Source organism: Glycine max, chromosome 20, assembly GCF_000004515.6.
Source record: "Glycine max cultivar Williams 82 chromosome 20, Glycine_max_v4.0, whole genome shotgun sequence".
NCBI lineage: Eukaryota > Viridiplantae > Streptophyta > Magnoliopsida > Fabales > Fabaceae > Glycine > Glycine max.
In genome coordinates, this window is record NC_038256.2 from 35,859,015 (window position 1) to 35,880,784 (window position 21,770).

A 21,770-nucleotide genomic window follows, 5' to 3' on the forward strand; every position below is an offset into this window, starting at 1 on the left:
CGTCTTATCGCATATTTAAGGGACCGAGTCGACGACATGCTTAACTCGGGGATGGTCGACGAGTTGGCTCAGTTCTTCGACCAAGACGCCGCGCGTCGAACCGGGTTCGGTCTCAGAAAGGCAATTGGGGTTCCCGAGTTCGACCGGTTTTTTAATAAATACCCGCCCTCGATGGGCCAGGGCGATGATCCTCTGCGGGAGAGTGCGTACCAGGAGGCGGTGCGGGCGATTAAGGACAACACGTGCGAGTTGGCGGAGCGTCAGATAGGGAAGATCGAACGGTTGAAGCGCGCCGGCTGGGACCTACGGAGGATAGACGCGACGGAGGCGTTTCGGGGGGTGCTGACGTCAGGCTCCGATGTATGGGAGAGACAGGTGTTGGAACCAAGCGTGAAGATTGTGAAACGCTTCTTGAGGGAGTAGGTCTTCCAGCTATATCCAGCTAGCTACTACTCCTACTCATACTCTCTCATTTTTTATTATTTCTTTTTCTTTTCTTCTTCTTTCTGTTTATTTTATCCGACAAAAAAAAAGAGAGAGAGAGAGAGACGAAAAATTGAGTGTGGTGTGAGGGGAACAAGAAAATATACAAAATGGGAATGGAAAGTTCCAATTTGGATCACCTCACCCACTGGGTAAGTTTGTGCTATCGGAGGAATGAATACGAGTGACCAAAATTTGGGGTTTTGAAGTAGCTAGCGACAATGAGGTTGTTAAGGTTTGCCACGTGTGAGATTCCACAATTTTTCTCCAGGCTGATTTGGCAAGAGTAATGTAAACAAAAAAAAAAAAGAGTGGAAACTAGTATAGAAATTGTTCACAAATTTTGGTAGTAGTAGGGTTTTTTATTTTTTAATTGGAGGCGGAAATTGTGAAACAGTTTCATGTATGCAATGGATGTATGTGTATGTCTCTCCCACTCTCTTTGTGTCTCTGAGTCACATGATGGGTGTGGACGATGAAATGATGAGCAAATTAATCGCGTAGGAAAGTTTCCAACGGCAAGCAAATACTAGTAGCTAGCAACAACACATTTATATGTATATGGATGACATGGGTGGGTACAAAACGGAATGAGACTAAATTCTCTCCAACCCCATTACATCCTATCGCTCTTCAATTAACTAAAAGACAACCATTCACTTTTTTTCTCTCTCTCTCTCCTCCTTTTCTTTCCTTGTAGTAGTATTCTTTTTTATGTGTGTTTTGGTTACCAAAAGGAAAGGGATGGGGCATTCCGGACTGTGAATTTGTCTTGGCTTCGGAAGAAATTCTGCTTGCTTGACATCAATATCAATATATGGCATTTTGTTGTAGGATGTTGTTTATTATTAATTTTTATTCATTCATTCTGTCTTCAGTCAGAATGCATTTATGTTAACCAAAAATCCCCCCCGCCCCCCCATATATGGAAAAAGATTTTTGGACAATCAAAATTAGTTGACATGTTGAGAAAGAAAGAAAAGAAGTGTAAGTATCATAGGTAATATGATTTGACAAGAGAGAGATAAAGAGAAAATTAAGTGTTTAGAATTTATTATTGTAAATCAGCACTCTATATATGTTTACATTCAGCGCGCGAGTGACGAAATCTGAGCATGAAGAGATGGGATGTGAAAGATTCTCAATTCTGTTTGGTTTGGTTGTACATATGCCTCTCGTTTCTATGGTTGATTTGTGAGGTTTAACTCGAGGATTGCACCGTTAAGTATTTTTTTTGGTCATTATTTAATCAAACTTAGAATTTCATCTTTCTATTTTCTCAATAAGAATTGTCTCTGAATAAAATACCATACCTAAGTTTTTTATTTTCCATAAACGTAACATATTAATGCTTAGAATTTCATGTGCTTACCCCTTTTTTTTCCATACTGCATATTATTTTCTTAAGAAATAGTAATTTTGTACGAACACAACGTTTACATGTCAGTATAATTGACCAAAAGTTTAAGATGTTTTAAAATAATTATTTTAATATTAATTTTTTAAACTTTAATTGGTTGTATTTGTAAATATTTACTATACGTAAAAGTTATTCTTGAACGCTTTGTTTTGACTTCCAAGCGGTTTTTCAATTGGGACAGAATCCTAATAATCTACTCCTAAATACCCAACTATTGTTTTTTAAGTGACAAGCTTAGAGAATCCTAATAAACTAATCCTAAATACCCAACTCTTGAATTGTTTGTGAAAGTGAGATCTAGACTATCTATCTAATATTTGTTCTTAAAGGAAAAATATAATGCTCTCTCCTTTTTTATGTTTTTTATGTGTGTCGAGATGTCTCAAGTTAATTAGGAATATAACCAAAATATTTTACATTGATTAAGAATAACATAAAAGATCTAGATAATCTTTTTTTTTTCTTGACCTTCCTATTATTGATTCTTTAACTTGTGTCATTATGACCACTCATTTCAATTTAATAATTTCACAATACACAGCACATCATAATAATATATGGATTAAATTAAGAACAACGTGTTATACAACAAAAATTAAGTTACATTTAATATGTTCTCATTGTAAATTTTTTATACGATCAAAATAAGTAACAAATTAAATACTTCTTGTTTATGAGCTACTAGAAAAGAGGGGAACTAAGATAAAGTCTGTGTCTTCTCGAAGTCTCATCCGTCGAGTTTGTAGGCATTAAGAATATAGAATGACAACCGCGTCACTTCATAGTTACGATATGAAGTCTGTATTATCACCTGAAATATGGTTCATGATCATGAATTGTTAATTTCGAGCTCCCCAAGATATTATTCATTTACAAGCTGGGTAGTTGCACTACAACGTTAAACATATGTATTTTGTAAACAACACAACAATCATCATAAACTTCTAAGTAATCTTTTTCTTGGTAGATATCCAGCTTTAAGTTCTTTTATGCAAAATTCTAAAAATAAAACATATATTAAGATATTATTTACAACCATTTTGTGATTTTAAAAATTGAATCTTTTTAACTATTGTTTAATTTTTTTTATAAAATAGTGTTATTTTCTATATAAAAACGTTAAATACATTTTTTAATAAATATTTTGTATTTTGATAACTTGCATTGCATATAAGAAATTAGTGGTCACCCGCTTTCTCATTCAATACATCCACAAGTAATTTTTTACATTGCAGAAATATTTTAAAATTAGATAAAGTTCAAAACATAAGTTACAAGAAAAATTATATAAAATAAAAATATAAAAAATTAATGGTAAAATCATGAGACTTAACAAAGAATAAAAATAATATATGTATTTAATTTCAAAAAATAAAGATTTCGTATTATTATACTACTATAACATAATTTTTTTAAAAAAAAATCTATTATTATATTTTATTCCTTTTTAACTCATGATTTTACCATTAAATTTTTATATTTTTATTTTACATAAATTATCTTTTAACTTGTATTTTTGAACTTTATCTAATTTTAAAACTTGTCTGAAAAGTAATAATATTTGACAAAAAAAAATGACAAACATGAAATGGTTGATATAAGAGAAGTCACTTACCGCTTTGAGAAAGAGTAGACAGAGACAAAATCCTTACTCTTAAGAAGCAAGTTCAAATTTAATATACTAAGGACTAACACGTTTCTATACGAATAATTTTAATTTTAAGTGGTAAACTAAAATATATAGAAGATAAAAATATCATTACTAAACAACAATGAAATCGTATATCTTAAGAAAGAAGAAAGTATATTGAGATATGTCTTTGTTATCGATAATGAGAATCTATTTTACTAGCCAAAAATAAATATAGAAGATAATATTTTTAAAATTGAGAAAGAAACTATGAAAATAAAATATTTGAACATGCCTATTAATTTAATATGATGTGTTAAAATTTGAAATTCAAATCTAAATCTAATTGTGATTAAATATATTTAAGAATTAGCACTTTAGAGGAATAAAATATAGAAGATAAAATATGAGATCGATATTTGACATTAAAAAAAAAAAACTAACTTACTAAGACAATAAATTAAGTCTTTTAGGCTTTGTTTAGAATGATGGAGAGAAATAATATTAGAAAGAAATTTTGTACTTCTTTTTTAGGATTTACACCTTTTATCCTTTAATTAAAAAAAAAAATCTTCTATTTTCAATCGTCTAAACTAAATACACCCATAGTTCACAAGTGAGTACTCAATTATTTTAATACATAAGAGTTGATATATAGAAAGAAAAAAAAAAGAGTTCTACAATCAGTATCCTTACGTAAGGAAATAATAAATAGAAAAATTTTATAAATAAAAAATATGATAAGAGTTCATTAATATTTTTTTTATATTTAATTTCTTAATCAGTACACGTTGATTAACCAAATGTTGTTTAGTGTGAATAGTTCGGTATAGATATGTATATACTCTTGTCCCTTAGCCAAAATATTGGGACCAAATTTTCTTTGAACATGAAGTCACAATATTGTAGAGTACGTACTTTACTTATTAGAAGTCGACTTGGTGCGAAGGAAGGTTGGCCAAGTCTGCATGTCTCGACATGGTTTAAAAAAAAACATAAGAAGAAAGTTATATATGCTTACTACCAATGCCAATCAATATTAGGTTACATTACTTCTAGCTAGGTGGATGGGTAAAAGTCGAATGTGAATTACACTTTGATGAAAGATAAAAGTTCCAGCATTAAATGCCAATTTTTATGTCATGTACTCAGAAAGAAATTAATTTAACACCATTAATGAGTGTAAGGAAGCCAAAGTATGAGGTTCTCTTTACTTGATGTTCTACAATCCAACAGGAAGTATGTGCTGACCTTCTCTTCACGTTGTCCTTTTTTATGTTACTGATTTATGATCACTTATTGTCCTTGAAATAGTTTTCTTTCACTTGAGAGGGAACCAGAGGGGAGTGTGTATATAGCTACGAAGAAAAAGGCTAGGCATAGGTATAGTGTTAATTATCAGTGCAATGGAGTTGTCAGCTGGTTAATTCTAGGGGGTAAGGGCCAAATTCTTAGACTCAGAAGTTCAGAATTTTTTGCAAACAGGTGTAGGGAATTAAATTCTGCATAATGTACAAGTCCAAGAATGAGACAATTGGTGCTATCATCTTGTCCTAAGCCACGCCCCACCCCCGAGAACTACGAACTTCATGTACTTTGTCAGTGTGGGGGGGCCAAGTTCTATGCTCTTTCTCTTTTGGTCTTGCTCCTAAACCAATATCTATGCCATGAATGTGTAAGGGGCCCCCTGCATGTTAAGGTGAAAATGTTCCTTCCTCTTAGGTTTTCACTTCCCCATTTTGAAGAATACTAGTCAATTCTTTAGGAAATAATGATATACCAAGATAGGATGGACCCCCCGACCTTTCTCTATTAGGTCACCCATCTCTTTCTCATTATACTAATTATAAATTCCTCTCACCAAACATTCAAAGGCATTTAAGGAAACGAAAATAACAATGTTTCTTGCATTATGATATTGCTTTGTGTTAGTCTGATAAGCCTAAATAACGTAAATCATTTAAGAAAATTATTCTAACTAATCTGAATAAGTTGATATGTCATGTGGAAAAGCATAAAAATGGTCAGGTATGTGAAACTACCATTGTTTAATTTTTCTTGCATCATGATTGTTTTGTGTTAGTGTGATAGCAACACTTTGGATTCCGGTCAGTAAATTATGAATTAGCAAGTTTTACAATACACATCATACGCTATTAAAATAACATAACATGTACGTGTGTAAAGAATTATGCTATCAATTTTAAGATAAAATAAGTGCAACTTAGAAACCACAATTATCAAGTGCCAACTTAGAAACCACGAGTTTTCAATTGCCAACAAGCAAATTCATATTCCAGACTCGTTACTAGTTGCTATTACTAAACACAAAGTTGCCTTGAGCATGCATGTTTCTCTTGTTCTTCGGTCCAACTAGCTAGTGTGGCTGTATTTTCATGATTACATGTTCTTTAGTTTTAAGAATAGCTCCTAGGCTGCATAATTGTTCAACGCGTCCTAGAAGAACCCAAATTGGCTGACATGGATCACAGGTGGAACCACATACATAAAGTAGCGTAGTTAGCTGTATAAGGGGGTATTTTGTCAAGTCATTAGTATAATGTCATAGTTAACATATGTGGGATGATGACAAAGCAGAAGCTTTATGTGATGCATCAAAATAGGTTTAATTAATTGCTGCCATATTAATGGTTTATCTGGTTATACTACTACATCTTGTAATCTCAGATCGAACACAATAATAGAAAATTAGAAATGTCCAAATTGATTGGTGCATGTGCAATGCGCACGAAGGAGCATGGAAACTCAAGACAGGACACTAGCTCCCTTGGGAACCAAGATTAAGGAAAATAATGGCATGTAGCTCACACTCTTAATCAATGAAACGAAAAGGACAGATAAGAAAATTTTAAATGTGCAAAACAATTTTGGTATTAAAATTAGGATCTTATTAACCGGTGTCTTATATATAAGGAATTAAAAGATAAAAATATTTAGTATAAAAATCATAAAAAAATATATAAAATAATGAATAATGTAATTTTTTATCTTTTAATAGAAATATTTTACTTCTAAGTTCTTCAATTAGTGTTCTAAGAATATGATTATCATTTGGCTTATAACTATATACACGTTTTCTTACAGTGAGAAGTGCGTAGATTACAGTGTGTTTGTTCTCTTTCACAATGTAACGACGGGCCGGGCGAGTAAAAAATTAATTATTATTATTTTTCCGATATTAGGAATGGAGAATTCGATCTAGTTCCTTAGATCTTAAATATTAGCATTTATAATTAAAATTGTATTAGATGTCTTGGTAAATTTGAACTCAAATTTAACCTGGTTAATGGCATTGCAAGGAATTGAAGAATATGCGATTGTCACATTCTGCACGTTATATTTTCTAGTTGCGGACCAATAACTTGAAAAACTACAATATGCTTTGGGTATACGTACTAAAATTGCTACGGACCAATATTAGTGGTTAAGATTTTCATGTGACATGTGAGAATGTCTTATAAATTTCTAAAATGATTAACGACTGGTCACTACTTGGTCCAATTGACTATTTTAAACAGAAGAATAATCATTTTTGTTTTTTTTATCACTTGAGTAAACATGTTTCAGAATTATTATATGGCTTTAATTAGAATAAGCCTTTCCGTTATTCATTAGTCTCAATCTATTATGTAACTAATTATATAGTATTTATTGGGTTGCAATTTGGTAGAAGTCTAGCGCAAGTTGAAGCATTTTATACTACACTCAATTGAGGCAGGGAGGCAGACTATACATGCAGCAGGAATGGTGCGGTCTCTGAATGGCTGGCGACATATTGGGATGAGCTACCACTTAGCTGTTCTCTATAACCAGGCATTTTAATTTAGTGAACAGTTTGTGGAAGATAACACTCCCAAAAGGACTAAAAATTTATTCCTTGTGTAAATAAACAACTCTATAGATCTTAGTATATCAATTATCCCACAAATTAAGTCAATAAATATTCTTCACATAGATAGAACAAAATAACACCTTCCCCACAAGTCAACAACAAGTTCAAATAGATACGAATTTTAAAAAAGATTAATTTATATATATTTTTTGTGCAATTTTTTTTACACAAATAATCAAAAGAATTTACTCTTTAATTACATTTTATTAGATAATAGGATGATATAATACTAGTACGAGTTCAAGTTAAGATAACCTGTTGGTCAACTTGATGGAACATATATTTATTTGGGATCTGATGTTGTTTTAATCAAACTTAATCTAACATGTTCAAATTAATAATTTTAACTCAAAAAATAGGTTTTATTTTTAAACACACTCGATGGCTTGATCCATAAACATGATATTTTTTAAAAAATTATCATCTATTTATATATATATATATATATATATATATATATATATATATATATAATTTATCTAGTTATTTATTATTTACATTTTTTAGAAAATCTAAAAAAATAGGTTTGTGAACTTGATTGATCTGATCAATGTTAATTGAATTGAATTGGTTTGATTTGATTTAAATTTAAAAGAAAAATACATAAACCAAACCCAATTCAATACGAAGTGTTTTAATTGGGTGAGCAACGGATTTAGCTAAATAACCTAAACTTATCCTTGTTCTCCCTAATAATGAAGTCAATTCTTATTCAACAATTGTATAAAAATTTACATTAACAATACAAATAAAATAATTTTTTTAAAAAAAAGTTAATGGATGGAAAGTTTAACGATTTTGTTAATAAGTGTCCTTAGAATATTAATTAAAGAATTAAAAAAATATTTATTGTAAAAATCATAAAAGAATATAAAAAAAAGTCATACATGAGGTAATTTTACATATTTCAATAAAATCTTTATCTTTTTTTCTTAATTAATATCTTTAAGTACATTGATTATTCTTTATCAAAGTTTAATGGGAGTAGTAGGGTTGTATTTTCTAGAAGGGGGTTAGATAAACTTGAGTTAATTGAATTTAGTGAGAAAAGTGAAGTGAAGTATTTTATGTGCAGCCCAACTAAAAGATATAATGTCTGTGTCAGTCGTGGTTGGAAATGAACATGCTGGTTTTAATGAAGCTGTCCTTCTAAGAATGTTAGTTCAAGAATTAAGTATGTATAAAGAAACAATAAATCAGTGACAGAAATAGTATGATAAAAAGTGAGATGGGAGATCCAAGGTAAGGGGGGGGTGAAAACAGTGAAAGACAAAAAATTGGAGCGCAGCAGAGAGAGAGTTCTCTGAGGCTGAGGCGTTTCACAATGTGGGTGGAAGCTCACTGGGCCAAATACATATGAAGAAATGTAGCAAACTTGAATATAATATGGATTAATGGTTGGTGGTGCGAGCACATGATGGCTCTATAGCAGAATCCAAGAGCAATTGTGTTGAGAGACAGTGCGCGTGCGGTTGGTTTTGCGCATGATCCTATAAGTATGCCTAAGGCCACTATTATTTTATTGCATAACTCATAGGGCATGGGTCTGCAACATCAGTACATTACTGGGTCAAGGTTCATGGAATGGCGTGTGCGACCGTTTCGGCTCACAATCACAATGAGAACAAAGTGATTGTGGGGTTTCTAATTTTGCATGCCTCTCCCTGCTCCCACCTTGAGCTCTTCCATGTCAGTCAGGCACTACAAATCATTAAATAAACCAAATTAATTTAACCAAAAACTCATGATGATTCAATATTAAAATGCCAAAATTACCTTGTTAGTAAATATGAAACTTATATACAGGAAAAGTTGAATCTACCTGCAAGTGTAAAATAATTTTATATTATTGTTTAATCAATTGTTTATATAGGTTAAAAAATTAATACTATCATTGGATAATCTTTTTTCTTTATATATATATAAACCGTTTTCACTTGGTCCACGAATCTTAGCATTTTTTACCAATTTATCTTGTAGATTGAAAAAAAAAAAAGTAGTGGTGTACTAGTTATAACTAATTTTATGTACTCAAAAATAGTTATGACTAATTTCAGCTTTGTTATACTTCTCCAGCCCATTCTCTTTGTGAAAGGGGCAAATAATTGGGAAGGAACCCTAATACTCTTTACTTTTTTTTTTTTTAAAAAAAAAGAGTTCTACGTACGATTTCCCTTATATTTACATGTTCTATCCTCTTCTTTTTTTCACTTACGCAGTAGCCGGGGAAAGAAATGTTGTCTCATAAGTCTCAGTAAGAGTTAGAGGCGTACAAAGCTTTCAAAAGAAAAATGTAAGAGGCGTATAATATGGTATAAATAAATATGATTTACAAATAAATGATTAGTAATAACAACCGCTTTAAAAAAAATCAGTCGATCCAGTTTGATTCAATTAATTGAGTCCATCCTTGGCAAATAGTTTTATTTTTTGTCTTCATATTGTCAAGCACGTTACCAAATATTTAAAGGTTTTAAAAAATATATTTAATTATTTGTTTATGGAAAGGCCAAAACATTTAGCAATGACACCTCCGATTTAAATATTAAATGGATTTTTTTTAAGAAAAAATATATATAAACATAGTTTACCCTCTTCAACTTATATATATATATATATATATATATATATATATATATATATATATATATATATATAACGTCCAGGCACCATTTATCAATTGATACATGTCACTTGGTGGTGTGTTGGAGGTTCACTTTTTTTCCCTCTTATTTACTTTCTCTTTTTGCTGGGTTTTATGGATTACTAAAGCAGGCTGACCACGCCTAGTTTATAATAAAATTAGATCTCATAAGTAAAACGAACTCTTGCATTACACACACTGAAAAAAATAAATTCACTATGGAAAATGTTGAATATGCAAGGAAGGATAATGTTTGAGGGACACTTAAAAGGTCCATCAAACCTAGAGAGAGAAGCAATATAAAAAGAAGAAGAAGAAGAAGAAATGATAGGTTTATAGAAGATATGATGTGACAAGAAAATAAAAAAAGTCTAATAGATCTTTGTTAAAAATAGTGTTCAAATATTGTTACCTAGGAAGAATTAGCACATAACTTACAAATGTTATGTTTATGGAGGAAATTCTTGGTTATGTTTTTATCTATTTTTTGAGATTTTAAACTTTAAATTTAATTCAAAACATCATAAATAATTTTTCCATTGATAAATAATTACATGATATCAATAACAGTTTATATAAGTGATACTGATTTGTGTTTTTTATTAAGTGATTAAATATAAAATAATTTATGTTAGGAAAAAAAATACTTAACACTCATAACTTTTGATAAAGATTAATAATCACTACTTTTAAGGAAACTATTAGGTATCAATACCCAAGGAAAAAACATTTACATCATTACATGGGCTAGGATTAGAGCTTTTTTCTACATCAAAAACACTCCAAAAAAGAATGTATTTTACGGGCATACTCTTTATTTGGAAACTAAGTAACTTCCATACATATTTTATCTTTGATAAAAGTAGTTGAGAAAAAGTAAAAAATATATAACGAAAAAAGTTACTCTAATAAAGCATAAGATTCATTTAATATTTATTTTATAGTAATAAGAAATTTAATTGGATCTATTAGTTATTTCTTAAAGGCTATTGCTATTTCCACTCTCCTTAATTGCTAATGTACTCCCCTTTTAAATTTCTTTTCGAAAATTGCCACAAAAAATACACTCCCCTTCATCTCTCCATAAGTCTCTATTTGATGAAAGAAGCCTTCTCCGCCACAGACGCAAACACATGGTGACAAAGGGGATGGTTCTTGGAAGATTGATCGGTGGTGACAATTTTATGTTATGAAATTCATACTCTCTCCCCGAGTCTTTTGTTAATAAATTTAAAGTAAAAATATTTTTATTGGAAGACGGAATATTATATTGTTCACGATTTTTTATACTCTCTTATAATTTTACACAATAAATATTTTTTCTTTTTAATTTATTAACTAATATCTTAAAGATACTGATTAACAAGACCTTATCTTTATTGTCTTTTACAACTTTTTACAAAACTGTTAACATGGGAAGGGGAGTGTATTTTTTTGAAAGAGAACACTTGAAAAATAAATTAAAAAAGGGGAATACCTAAGCAAAGAGGAAGAGTGGATAGAACAACAATCTTTCTTAAAAAGTATTTATTTTCTTTATTTTTAAGCCATTAATTTACTTTTTTTTTTCTTTTCTTTTCTAGTCCCGTAAAGCATTAGTTTAACGAGCCATCCCAGTGATGTCCTAAGAATAAGATGGACTGGAAACATAGCCCAACCCAACGAATGTCCAGACAAAATTATTAAATATGTATCGTGGGCTTTGCTTCCTACACCTCCCAATTTTTCAAAATGACATAGTAACCTTGTCTTCCTCACTTGTCCATAGGTTTTTTTTTCTCACTTCTCCATGCTTGAAACATTGTCTTGTTCACTTCATCACATTTTCGTGGCTTATGTTCACTTGCATGAGTGAGTTGATTATTGTGTTGTTTATACTTTTTGTGTTAGATTATTATAATTGTAATTATTTTTAGAAAATGAAGTTTTCGGAAAGGTTCGAATCAATGAATCCATAATTAAATCCGTAAAAGTAACATAATTCCGGACCAGACAATTTAAAATTGTTGTTATACAAATCCAGATCAATGAATCCAGAATGGTGAAATACCGAATCAAATAATCCAAAAATATAACATTTTCGAATTCAATAACCCAAATTTGTTCTTATACAAGTGAGAAATTATGTGTATTTGTCTATTAGTTCGGATCAATCAATCCAAAAGTGTGCAATAATAATCCTGGATTGTTGGATCCATTTTGAGTTTTTGTGTTTCCCAGATCAACTAATCTGAAACTTCAAAACATCAATTCCAGATAGCCTGATCTAGAAATTATAGTATATTCTGGATTAGGAAATCTAGAATTGATGTCTTGAAATTCTGAATTAGTCAATCCAGTTTAACTTTTTTTTTTCATTTCATTGCCTTATCTGGAAGGTTGGTTTATGGTATTTATATTAATTTTAGTTATTAATTATAAATTGATTTGAACATGTTGGATAATTTTATTCATTAACTTATTTTTTTTATTTTTTTGTTTTTGAAAGGTTTATATGGAAGACGATTATGTGAGGAAGATGTCAGATGAAGTGGATATAGAGGTTGATGAATAATGACATTAGAATAGATGGAGATATTCATAAAGATTAACAACAAGAGACTGAATTTTTTTATTTTATTTTAGCAAAGCATTCATAACTATAAAGGTAATTATTTTGTGTTTTTTTGTTTGTAATAGCTTGAAAATATTGTACATTGGCATATTGATGTTGTATGTTTCGTATATAGGTTTTTGCTACTCGAGATGAACTATTGAAATGGGCTTGGGATGTTGCATTTGAAATGGATTTTGTTGTTGTTATTTTGAGGTCAGATACATCAAAAGGACAACTTGGACGAAAGACATTTGTTGTGTCTGTGAAAGGGGTGAAAAGTATAGGTGATACATAAAAGACTTACAAATTACAGTCAACGAAACTAGAAAGTGTGAGTGTTCCTCTAGGCTGAGAGGAAGACCACTGAAGAATGATGAAGGGTGAATATTGAAGTTAATTAGTGCGGCACATAATAATGATTTATTTAAGTCAGTGGTTGATCATTCGTATGTTGGCCGACTAAATAATAAAGAGAAGATGATGCTTGGTGATATGATAGAGTATAGTAAAGCCAAAAAAAATATCTTGTTGACATTCAAAGAGCATAATGAAAGAAATGTGACTACAATAAACAAGTATATAATGCAAGAAATACATATTGTTTATCTCAAAGAGGTTCTAGGAAGGAAATGCAACATTTGATGAACTTACTTGAATGAGATATGTATATTCATTGGCATAAAATGAGTGATACATCAGAAGTTATCTGTGATATTTTTTGGACACATCATGATGTTGTTAAGATGATTAATGCTTTTAAGATAATGTTCTTGATGGACATTACCTACAAAACTAACAGATATAAACTACCATTACTTGAGATTGTAGGTGTGACTCTAACTGGAATGACATTTTTTGCAGCTTTTGTATACATGGAGGCTGAATGAGAGGATAACTTTGTTTGGGCAATTCAGAAGTTCAAAAGACTTTTTTTTAGAGTTAAGGGATTGCCTAAAGTAATTGTCACTGATAGAGATTTTGCCTTGATGAATGCAATGAAATTTGTATTTCCTGAAGCTAGTATTTTATTGTGCCAATTTCACATTGACAAAAATATGAAAGCGAAATGCAAGACTTGCATTGCTCCCAAAAAGGCATAAGACCAAGTCATGGATGCATGCGGTAGTGTTAAAGATTGCTCTACTCAGTCTGAGTAAGAGGGACTTGTCAAGATGTTTGAAATTGTATGTTCATCTTAGGAGTACTTTGTCGAGTATATGAAGAATACATGGTTGATCCCTCACAATGAATGTTTTGTAATAGCATGTATAGATAAAGTTATGCACTTAAGGAACATAACTAGCCACAAGTATTTTATGTAATTAACTTATTTTGACAAAGTGTAATATATTGAAACTAATGTGGAGTTTGTTGATTAACAGGATTGAGTCTTCGCATTGGAGCTTAAAGAGGTTGATTTAGAATAGCATGGGGGACTTGTGTAAATGTTGGGATGCCATAAACAACTTGATAATAATGCAACATACTGGAATTAAAGCCTCATTTGAGAAAAATAATCATTTTGTGGGTCACAGTAATAATGTAACATTGTATAAGAGATTGCACGAATTTGTTTCAAGGTATGCTCTTAATCATATTGAAGATGAATTGGATCGAGTTAAGTTTGTTGGTGTTGACAATGATAGTTGTCGGTGCATCATAAGATATACATATAGTCTCCCTTATGCATGTGAACTAGCTAGGTATATCATAGGTAGCATACCACTTGTTGCAATTAATGTTTTTTGGACTAGATTAAGCTTTGCAGATATGGGTTCAAACAAGTCATATGCAGATATGTCTGTGCGACAAGAGTTTGATGTTATATTAAAACACTTTGCATCGATTGACATAGCTGGGAAAGTTACTAAAAAAATAAGCTTTGTGAAATAGCATACCCTGACATGACTTCCATGTGTCCATCGTTTGATAAGGTAAAAACTAAGGGATCACAAAAAGGGAGTGCAAGTAAATTGGAAAGGTCAACTAAACGTGATCCTTCATACTTTGAACATGTTGATGCATTACATTCTATGAATGACAACTCATTGACTTGGAAGTCATCCAAGGCATCAGGTTAAAAAGTGAAGTTGGCAAAGATTCACAAAAGAAATATTCACATGCTAGATCAATTTCATGTTAACCTTCACCTATATATTTTGGACATTGTTGATGTAAAGGTCGATGGCCATTGTGGATATTGTGCAACTATTACCTTACTAGATATGAGTGAAGATGTTTAGCCTATAGTGCGTAACAATTTGCTTAAAGAACTTGGTCAGTGGCGGGATGAGTATGTCATTATATTTGGTAGTTATGAGCATTACAATGTCATAAAGAGATCTTTACCAGTTGATAATCTTTCTAAGGTAAAGTCTATATTTTTTTTTTGTTATTTATATGTGTTAAATTTTATGTAATTACGCTTACTAACTTCATTCTTTATCAAGCATCTATGAATAGATGGCTGCCAATACCAAACATAGGATATGTTATTGCATCTAGGTATAATGTCATATTTATATGCTTATCGACAAAACAATATTTGACCATATTCCCATTTAGATCTCAACCTCCTGTTGATACATCAGTTCACTATTTGATTTATGTGGGTCATATCAATGACAACTATTTTGTTCAGGTATAACACATTCTTCCCGATAAAAATTATATTTTGTTATTATAATCTTTGATTGACTATTAAAATTTCTATGCAGGTGTTCTTGAAGGATTGTTGTTGATACCAAATCTCGATGTGATTTGGTCTACACATGGTCATCCTGTAGCAAAATAGTGGTTGACTCCCTACATTGGTAGAATGCAACAATTTTCACAATTAATTGGTGTCACACACAATTTTATCAACCTTGCAAAAGACTGATTAGATTAATTGTGATATTTTTTGTATTTTTAACATATACTTTTGTAATTGTGTTTGTGAAACCCTAAGTGTGAGATTTGTTATTTTAATATGGTTACAATTTTCTAAAAAAAATTTGACATAACCTACCCTAAAATATGATTAGTCCACATTAAAATACCAACCTATATTACCAAACATAAATCATGTCTGAAATGCAAAGTAAACATCATCATAGTACCAAACATGACATAAAAGTCAATAATTTCGTATGTAAATCAAATATCATGCCAATAAGTTTTTACAAAAGAAATCTCTAAGGTCGTCCACGGCCTCCCCAGCTACCCCGAACTCTTCTGCCACCTTGTCCTCTACTAATATTTCTACCATGAGTACCTTTAGACAACAACAAAAGTGTCGCTTCAACCTTCTCCCATTGCATGGTGCCCTCAACCACCATCTTTAAGTAGATCATCTCTTGCAAGGGTTCAACAGTCCTACACAGATGTCCTATTAATTAACAACATAAACAGCTAATGTATCAATATAACATTTCCATAAAAATGTTGAAGACACATTTATAACATAGTCACTTGCATAAATTGAATTATGTTGGGTACTTGACTCTGACACATCTCCCATGTCTGGTATCACTGATTGGACATCTCCCATGTTTGGTATCACTGGTTGGACATCTCCCATGTCTGGTATCAATGTTGAACAGTAGTCGGCTAACGATAATAATCTTCTGCCAATTGTCCAACGACTGACTCATGGTAATCCCTCTGTATATTTTCCATTCATCTCCCTCTGCTCAATAGTAAGAAAATGCTCGTAGATCTACGCCTATTTCAACAATAACAAAAGTAACGATATTGATTACCAAGTAATTTCCTATATTTAAGGTTACCATAGTAGTAATAATTACAAGCAATATAGTTGCATAACCATCGAGTTGCTTTGTAGTTGCAAAACTTGCATCACCCAACTGCTTATACAAATATGTAAATGCAGCCACACCCCATTCATATCCCCCGCACCAATCAAGGTGACAAAAACATTGTAAGAATGACACATTGGCCTGTGTCCAACTCTTGTTAGCAAAAATTGAACATGCCACTAACTGAAACAAGTAAGCTTTAACAGTCTAGTCCCACTACTCATCCTTACACCTATCTGCATAAACACCTCGCAACCAAGATAGGTGAACATGACCTCCTCTACACTGTTTAGTCTAAAAAAATGCGTCCTCCTAGTCCAATCCCAAAAGCTCCATCAACAATGCAATGGTCACCTCCTTAGATGTGTGTGGGTAACTATAAAACCCACTGACAATAGGAATATGCAACAATGATGGCACATCATTAAGTGTGATTGTTATTTCTCCTACCAACAAATAAAAAGGTGTTGGTCTCACGATGCCACCTCTCAGCAAAAGTAGATAAAAGTCCATTGTCAGTGATTTCATAACTATATTCAGTCAATGGAAGTAACCTTGTATCCTACACCACTCGCATGATCTCCTTATTGGGGGGGGGGAGGGGGTAAATCCCTCAACTTCCTTCCATGTGCTACTAACTTTAACTCTCCACGATCTTACAAATATTTCAGTATTCCATTATGAAATACAAATCAATTAAAAAAAATTAAATATTGAATTGTTGTTATTGGTATACCAAGCCATCCCACAACTTACAAGCCACATGATCAATATATTCAATAAGGATTGATTTGTCCTCAGGTCCACCACCAAACACAACATCTTTAGGTACAACATCATGAGCTGCAACATGTTCAGGAGCTTCCTAAATCTCTTGCTCTTTATCTACAACTGCACGTCTTTCACGTCTACGTACAGATGGAGTAGGTCTGGTGCGGTCACCACTTCTTGTATGTGGCTATCTGTATAAAAGATAACACCAACGTACAATAATGAGAATTCGGGTCAACATATTTTAAACATATCCTAAATATTGTGAACATAGTCCGACACATTCTAACATTTGTAATCAGAGTCAAAGTCAACATAATTAACATATCCTAACAATTACAATATCCTACATATTAATTAACCTTTCATAACGAATATAATTTTCTACAACAAGGGGAATGAGGTGAGAGAGTTTTCAGTAGATGAATTGCCTAAATTGTATAACTAAGTGTAATCAATTAGTGGTGATGGAAGTAGCGAGGAAGAAAACCATAAAATCATATGATTCCATAGAACCACTTGATTCCATGTGTAAGATTCATTCTTTTTTTAAGTTTATTCATGTTTTTTCTAAACCCACTTCAACCTCAATTTGTTTATTAGAACTTACTCATCTAATCATAAAGTATCATAAGTGGTAGGATAAATCTTTTTCTATAATAACTAGTGTAAAAATATATACTTTATGCATTTGGATGTCATTTGTTTTAAAAGATGTAATTATACTTAAAAGTTAAATTAAAATAGTGCAATGATTTATAATATTTGGGAATAAAAAATGTTCATAGTAGTTCGGTTACTAAATACTTTTTTAAAATAACAATTTTCTCAATACCAATTTGCATTCCATTTTGCCAAATAAAATTACGGATAGGTTCATCGGTAGTAATGATTGTCAATCTGAAAAATTTGTTCTATATTGACTTATTCGTAATATTACACTAAATTACAAATTAATTAATCTAGAATAGATTTTCGGATTGACAATCATTACTATAGATCAATTAATCCGTAATTGAGGAATGCAATCCAAAAACATAATCCAGATTGCATGATCTGTAACATTATAAAATATTATGAATCATGCAATCCATGTTACATTTTTGGATTCCATTGTCCAATTACGGATAGCTTGATCCAGAAACCACCAAATCCAAATCCGGATTGAGTTATCCATAACAGGTACAAAAAATATTTTAAAAAAAATGAAAAATGAACATTCATGGCACAATTAGAGATAGCTTGATCCGAATACAACAAAACATAAACTGGATCAGGCTATCTGGATAAATTACAGAAAAAAATAAAAAAAGGAAAGGGACAAAAGTTACAACTTACCTGTAAAAAATGTGGAAAGTGATCTTTGACGATAACTCACAAACAATCACAAGAAAAGGGAAAACTAGGAAGCCAATGGAGGTGCGGGGGTGCAGGGCGGCGTGGAAGGGGGAATAGGAGGTGCATGCGGCGTAGGAGAAAAGAAAAAAGAAGTTATGTTAAGTTAGTGGGGGTGAGGGCATATTTGTCCGTTCACATATTTTTTTCAAATAAGGGGGTGCAAGAAGTAAAAGTCATGTATCGTTCGTCAAAAACACAAGTTTTCGGCTAAGCATATTTCGTGAACCAAAAGTCTAAAACATTTCTTTTATTTTGTCAAAAAATTATGTTCATTCCTTAAAAAAAAGGTATGCAACAAGAAATTTCAATTCAAAAGTATTTTGGCCATCCAACCAAACACATTCTTAATGACTTTAACCACCAAAATAAAATCTATAGTCTCCATACGCGCCATCTGATTTACTTTCCACATTTTTCTATCATCATATCATAATTATACGACTTTAATACTATAATTTACACTAAGTTTAATTATTATCGTTTATTCTTTGAAATTTTATAAACTGCGGATGGGTGTCAACATAACGAATTCCAATTGTTTTTTGTTTTAAAAAAATATATGTGCCCATACCTTTACAGAGAGAGATTAAACGGATGAGTTATTTTATTTGAGAAATACAGGAATAAATCTTGATTATTAAGTATCTGTTTTTGGTAAATAACTTAATTAAGTTTTTATTGAATAAATATGTATGATGAAAAATATATGCATAAATTGTTTTTTGAAATTGAAGATGATATAGATTTTAATTATTTGAACAAGTTATAAACTATTCTTATAATTTATCCTAAAGAGTTTATTAAAATAAAATGAAAAGAATTTACAGATATGTCTTAAACTATTTTCATAAGTTCTCTTAAACACTTACACAAATGTTTATCTAGCAAATTCGAATAAATCATAAATAGATTACTCTAATTAATGTGCCCTAAATTTAAATGAATAATTAAAAAAATAAAAGTCACATGATTTTTCAATGACCTTGAAAGAATATGTATAATTTTTTATTGAATAATTTTATTTTCAAATTTATGTAATTCAAATTTTTTAACATAATTGTTGTGATCGGATTCTGTTTTGTCCGATCTCCTCCACACTGGTCTTTAATGATTCATTTGACGAAGGCTCTCCGCTTTGATCTCTTGCCATGAGTGGGGTACCTGCAAAGAATTTCAAAGCTCAAGTCAGTAGTAACTAAATGATGAGCGTTAATGTGTAATTAGAGAGTGTACCCATATATTTATAATAGTAGAATCTTTCATTTAATAGAATAGGAGGTTATTTAGTAATTAATGAGTTAATGAAACATGTAGCTGTTATCTATATATCTTGACCAATACAATAATGTTGATATATATATATATATATATATATATATATATATATATATATATATATATATAACAAATTTTTTATTTTTTTATTTATATAAAATTTGACATGAATAGTTAAGGTGATGATTAATTGTAATCTAATGATTAAAAATGTTGTTTTATAGATTCTCCTTAATTTATATTTAATGACTTGTTTGAATGATTACCTTTACATTATTAATGTGTTTGATATGTGACATTATTTTATAATGCATGTAATTAAATACATGTTGGCCGTAAAAATATCTAATTCATATTTTTTTAAAATATTATTGAATAAAATAAATATTTTAGAGTTACTTATAAAATAAACAAATCCCAAGCATACATTTTATAATAATATATGGAATAACACATACAATAAGTCACAAACTTTTGGGACAAATGTATTGATTTCCTTCCTCCTTTGTCCACTAGTTTAAACTTTTAGATTTAAAGTACTAACGTGTGTTCATGGGCATATATATGTTGAGAAATATTAGATATTTTTAATTATAATTTTAATAATTAGAAATATTTAATTATTAAAAAGTTAGATAAATTTTTCATTTTAAAATACAGTATAACCTTTTAACAGAAACCTTCTATTTTAATGCTTTTTAAACATGTCCACAGACACGGTTTAAAAAAACAAACAAGTAACTATAAAATACTACTAGTATTCATTCCACTCCTGGTATGAACTCATTAATTAAGAAGAGTTGACCAACAGGGTTTTTAATATATCAAGCAATGGCTTTTGTCCATTATTGACGCTGACAATATAATGTACAAGTCGAGGAAATATGATAGTAATAGAAAGTCGAGGAAATTGACTTTGATGACAATGAGACTAATATTAATTATTAATTCTGAAGTTCTAAACTTCAAGCGCATGGTTGAGTCGTCCACGGTAAGGGTGTGTAAAGGGATTATAATCCAATTAAAATTAAATTGTTTTTTTTAAACTAGTTCAAGAAAAAATAAATGTATTATTTTATAAAAATAATTCGGTTAATCAAATTAATTTTCATTTAAATATTTTTTCATTTTAAAAAAATAGTTCAAAAAATAGTTTGAAAACCAGTTCAAAATTGATTCGACTCTTAGAACCATTTTAAAACGGGTTAAAAATTAGTTCAGTTCAAAATCAGTTTTTAAAAATTAGTTCGGTTTTAAACCAATTTCTTAATTAGTTTGATTTTTTAGAAATAAAACTAAACCGGTTAAAACATTTCAAAATCAATTTGGTTCGATTTTTTTATCGAATTAGTTTTTGCACACCCCTAATCGAAGGACAAAAATTGCCTCACATAGTTGGTGTGATCTAGTAAGCATAAACTTGAGAAACACTCCTAAAAAGATAACTTAAGAAGCAAGATTTTTTTAATCCTTCTGATTAAAGTCTTCGATTTCTGGGTCAGACTTCAAAATTTTTCATAAATTTTGGTCTTTTAAATCGATTATGAAACTAATTTTAATTAGTTTGGTCCAATGCTTAGTCAATAGTCACACATATTAGAAGTAGTTTGTGTTAGTATAGAACAATAAGAAGAAGAGAAAGGAATAAAGAGAATAGAGAGAAGACACAAAGTTTTAACGTGGTTCGACACACAATGTATGTACCTACGTCCACGGTTACACTAAGAAAACTTTCTTGTTACTTGCATATTTTAAAGCTTACAAGGTGTCTCTATATATAACACTAATGAGACATAAGTTTTTTCAAACCAAACGATGTGGGACAATGGAGCTAAGACCA

At 30.6% G+C, this 21,770-nt stretch overlaps 1 protein-coding gene across 1 annotated transcript in view; it reads left to right on the top strand.

The window, feature by feature from the left end:
* The window catches only part of LOC100779563 (adenylate isopentenyltransferase), a 2,168-nt gene extending 1,249 nt beyond the window's left edge, over positions 1–919 (top strand). Inside the window, exon 2 of the mRNA XM_041013559.1 lies at positions 1–919. Coding sequence (XP_040869493.1) covers positions 1–423 — 423 coding nt within the window. The 3' untranslated portion in view covers positions 424–919.
* The last annotated feature ends 20,851 nt before the right edge of the window (positions 920–21,770 follow it).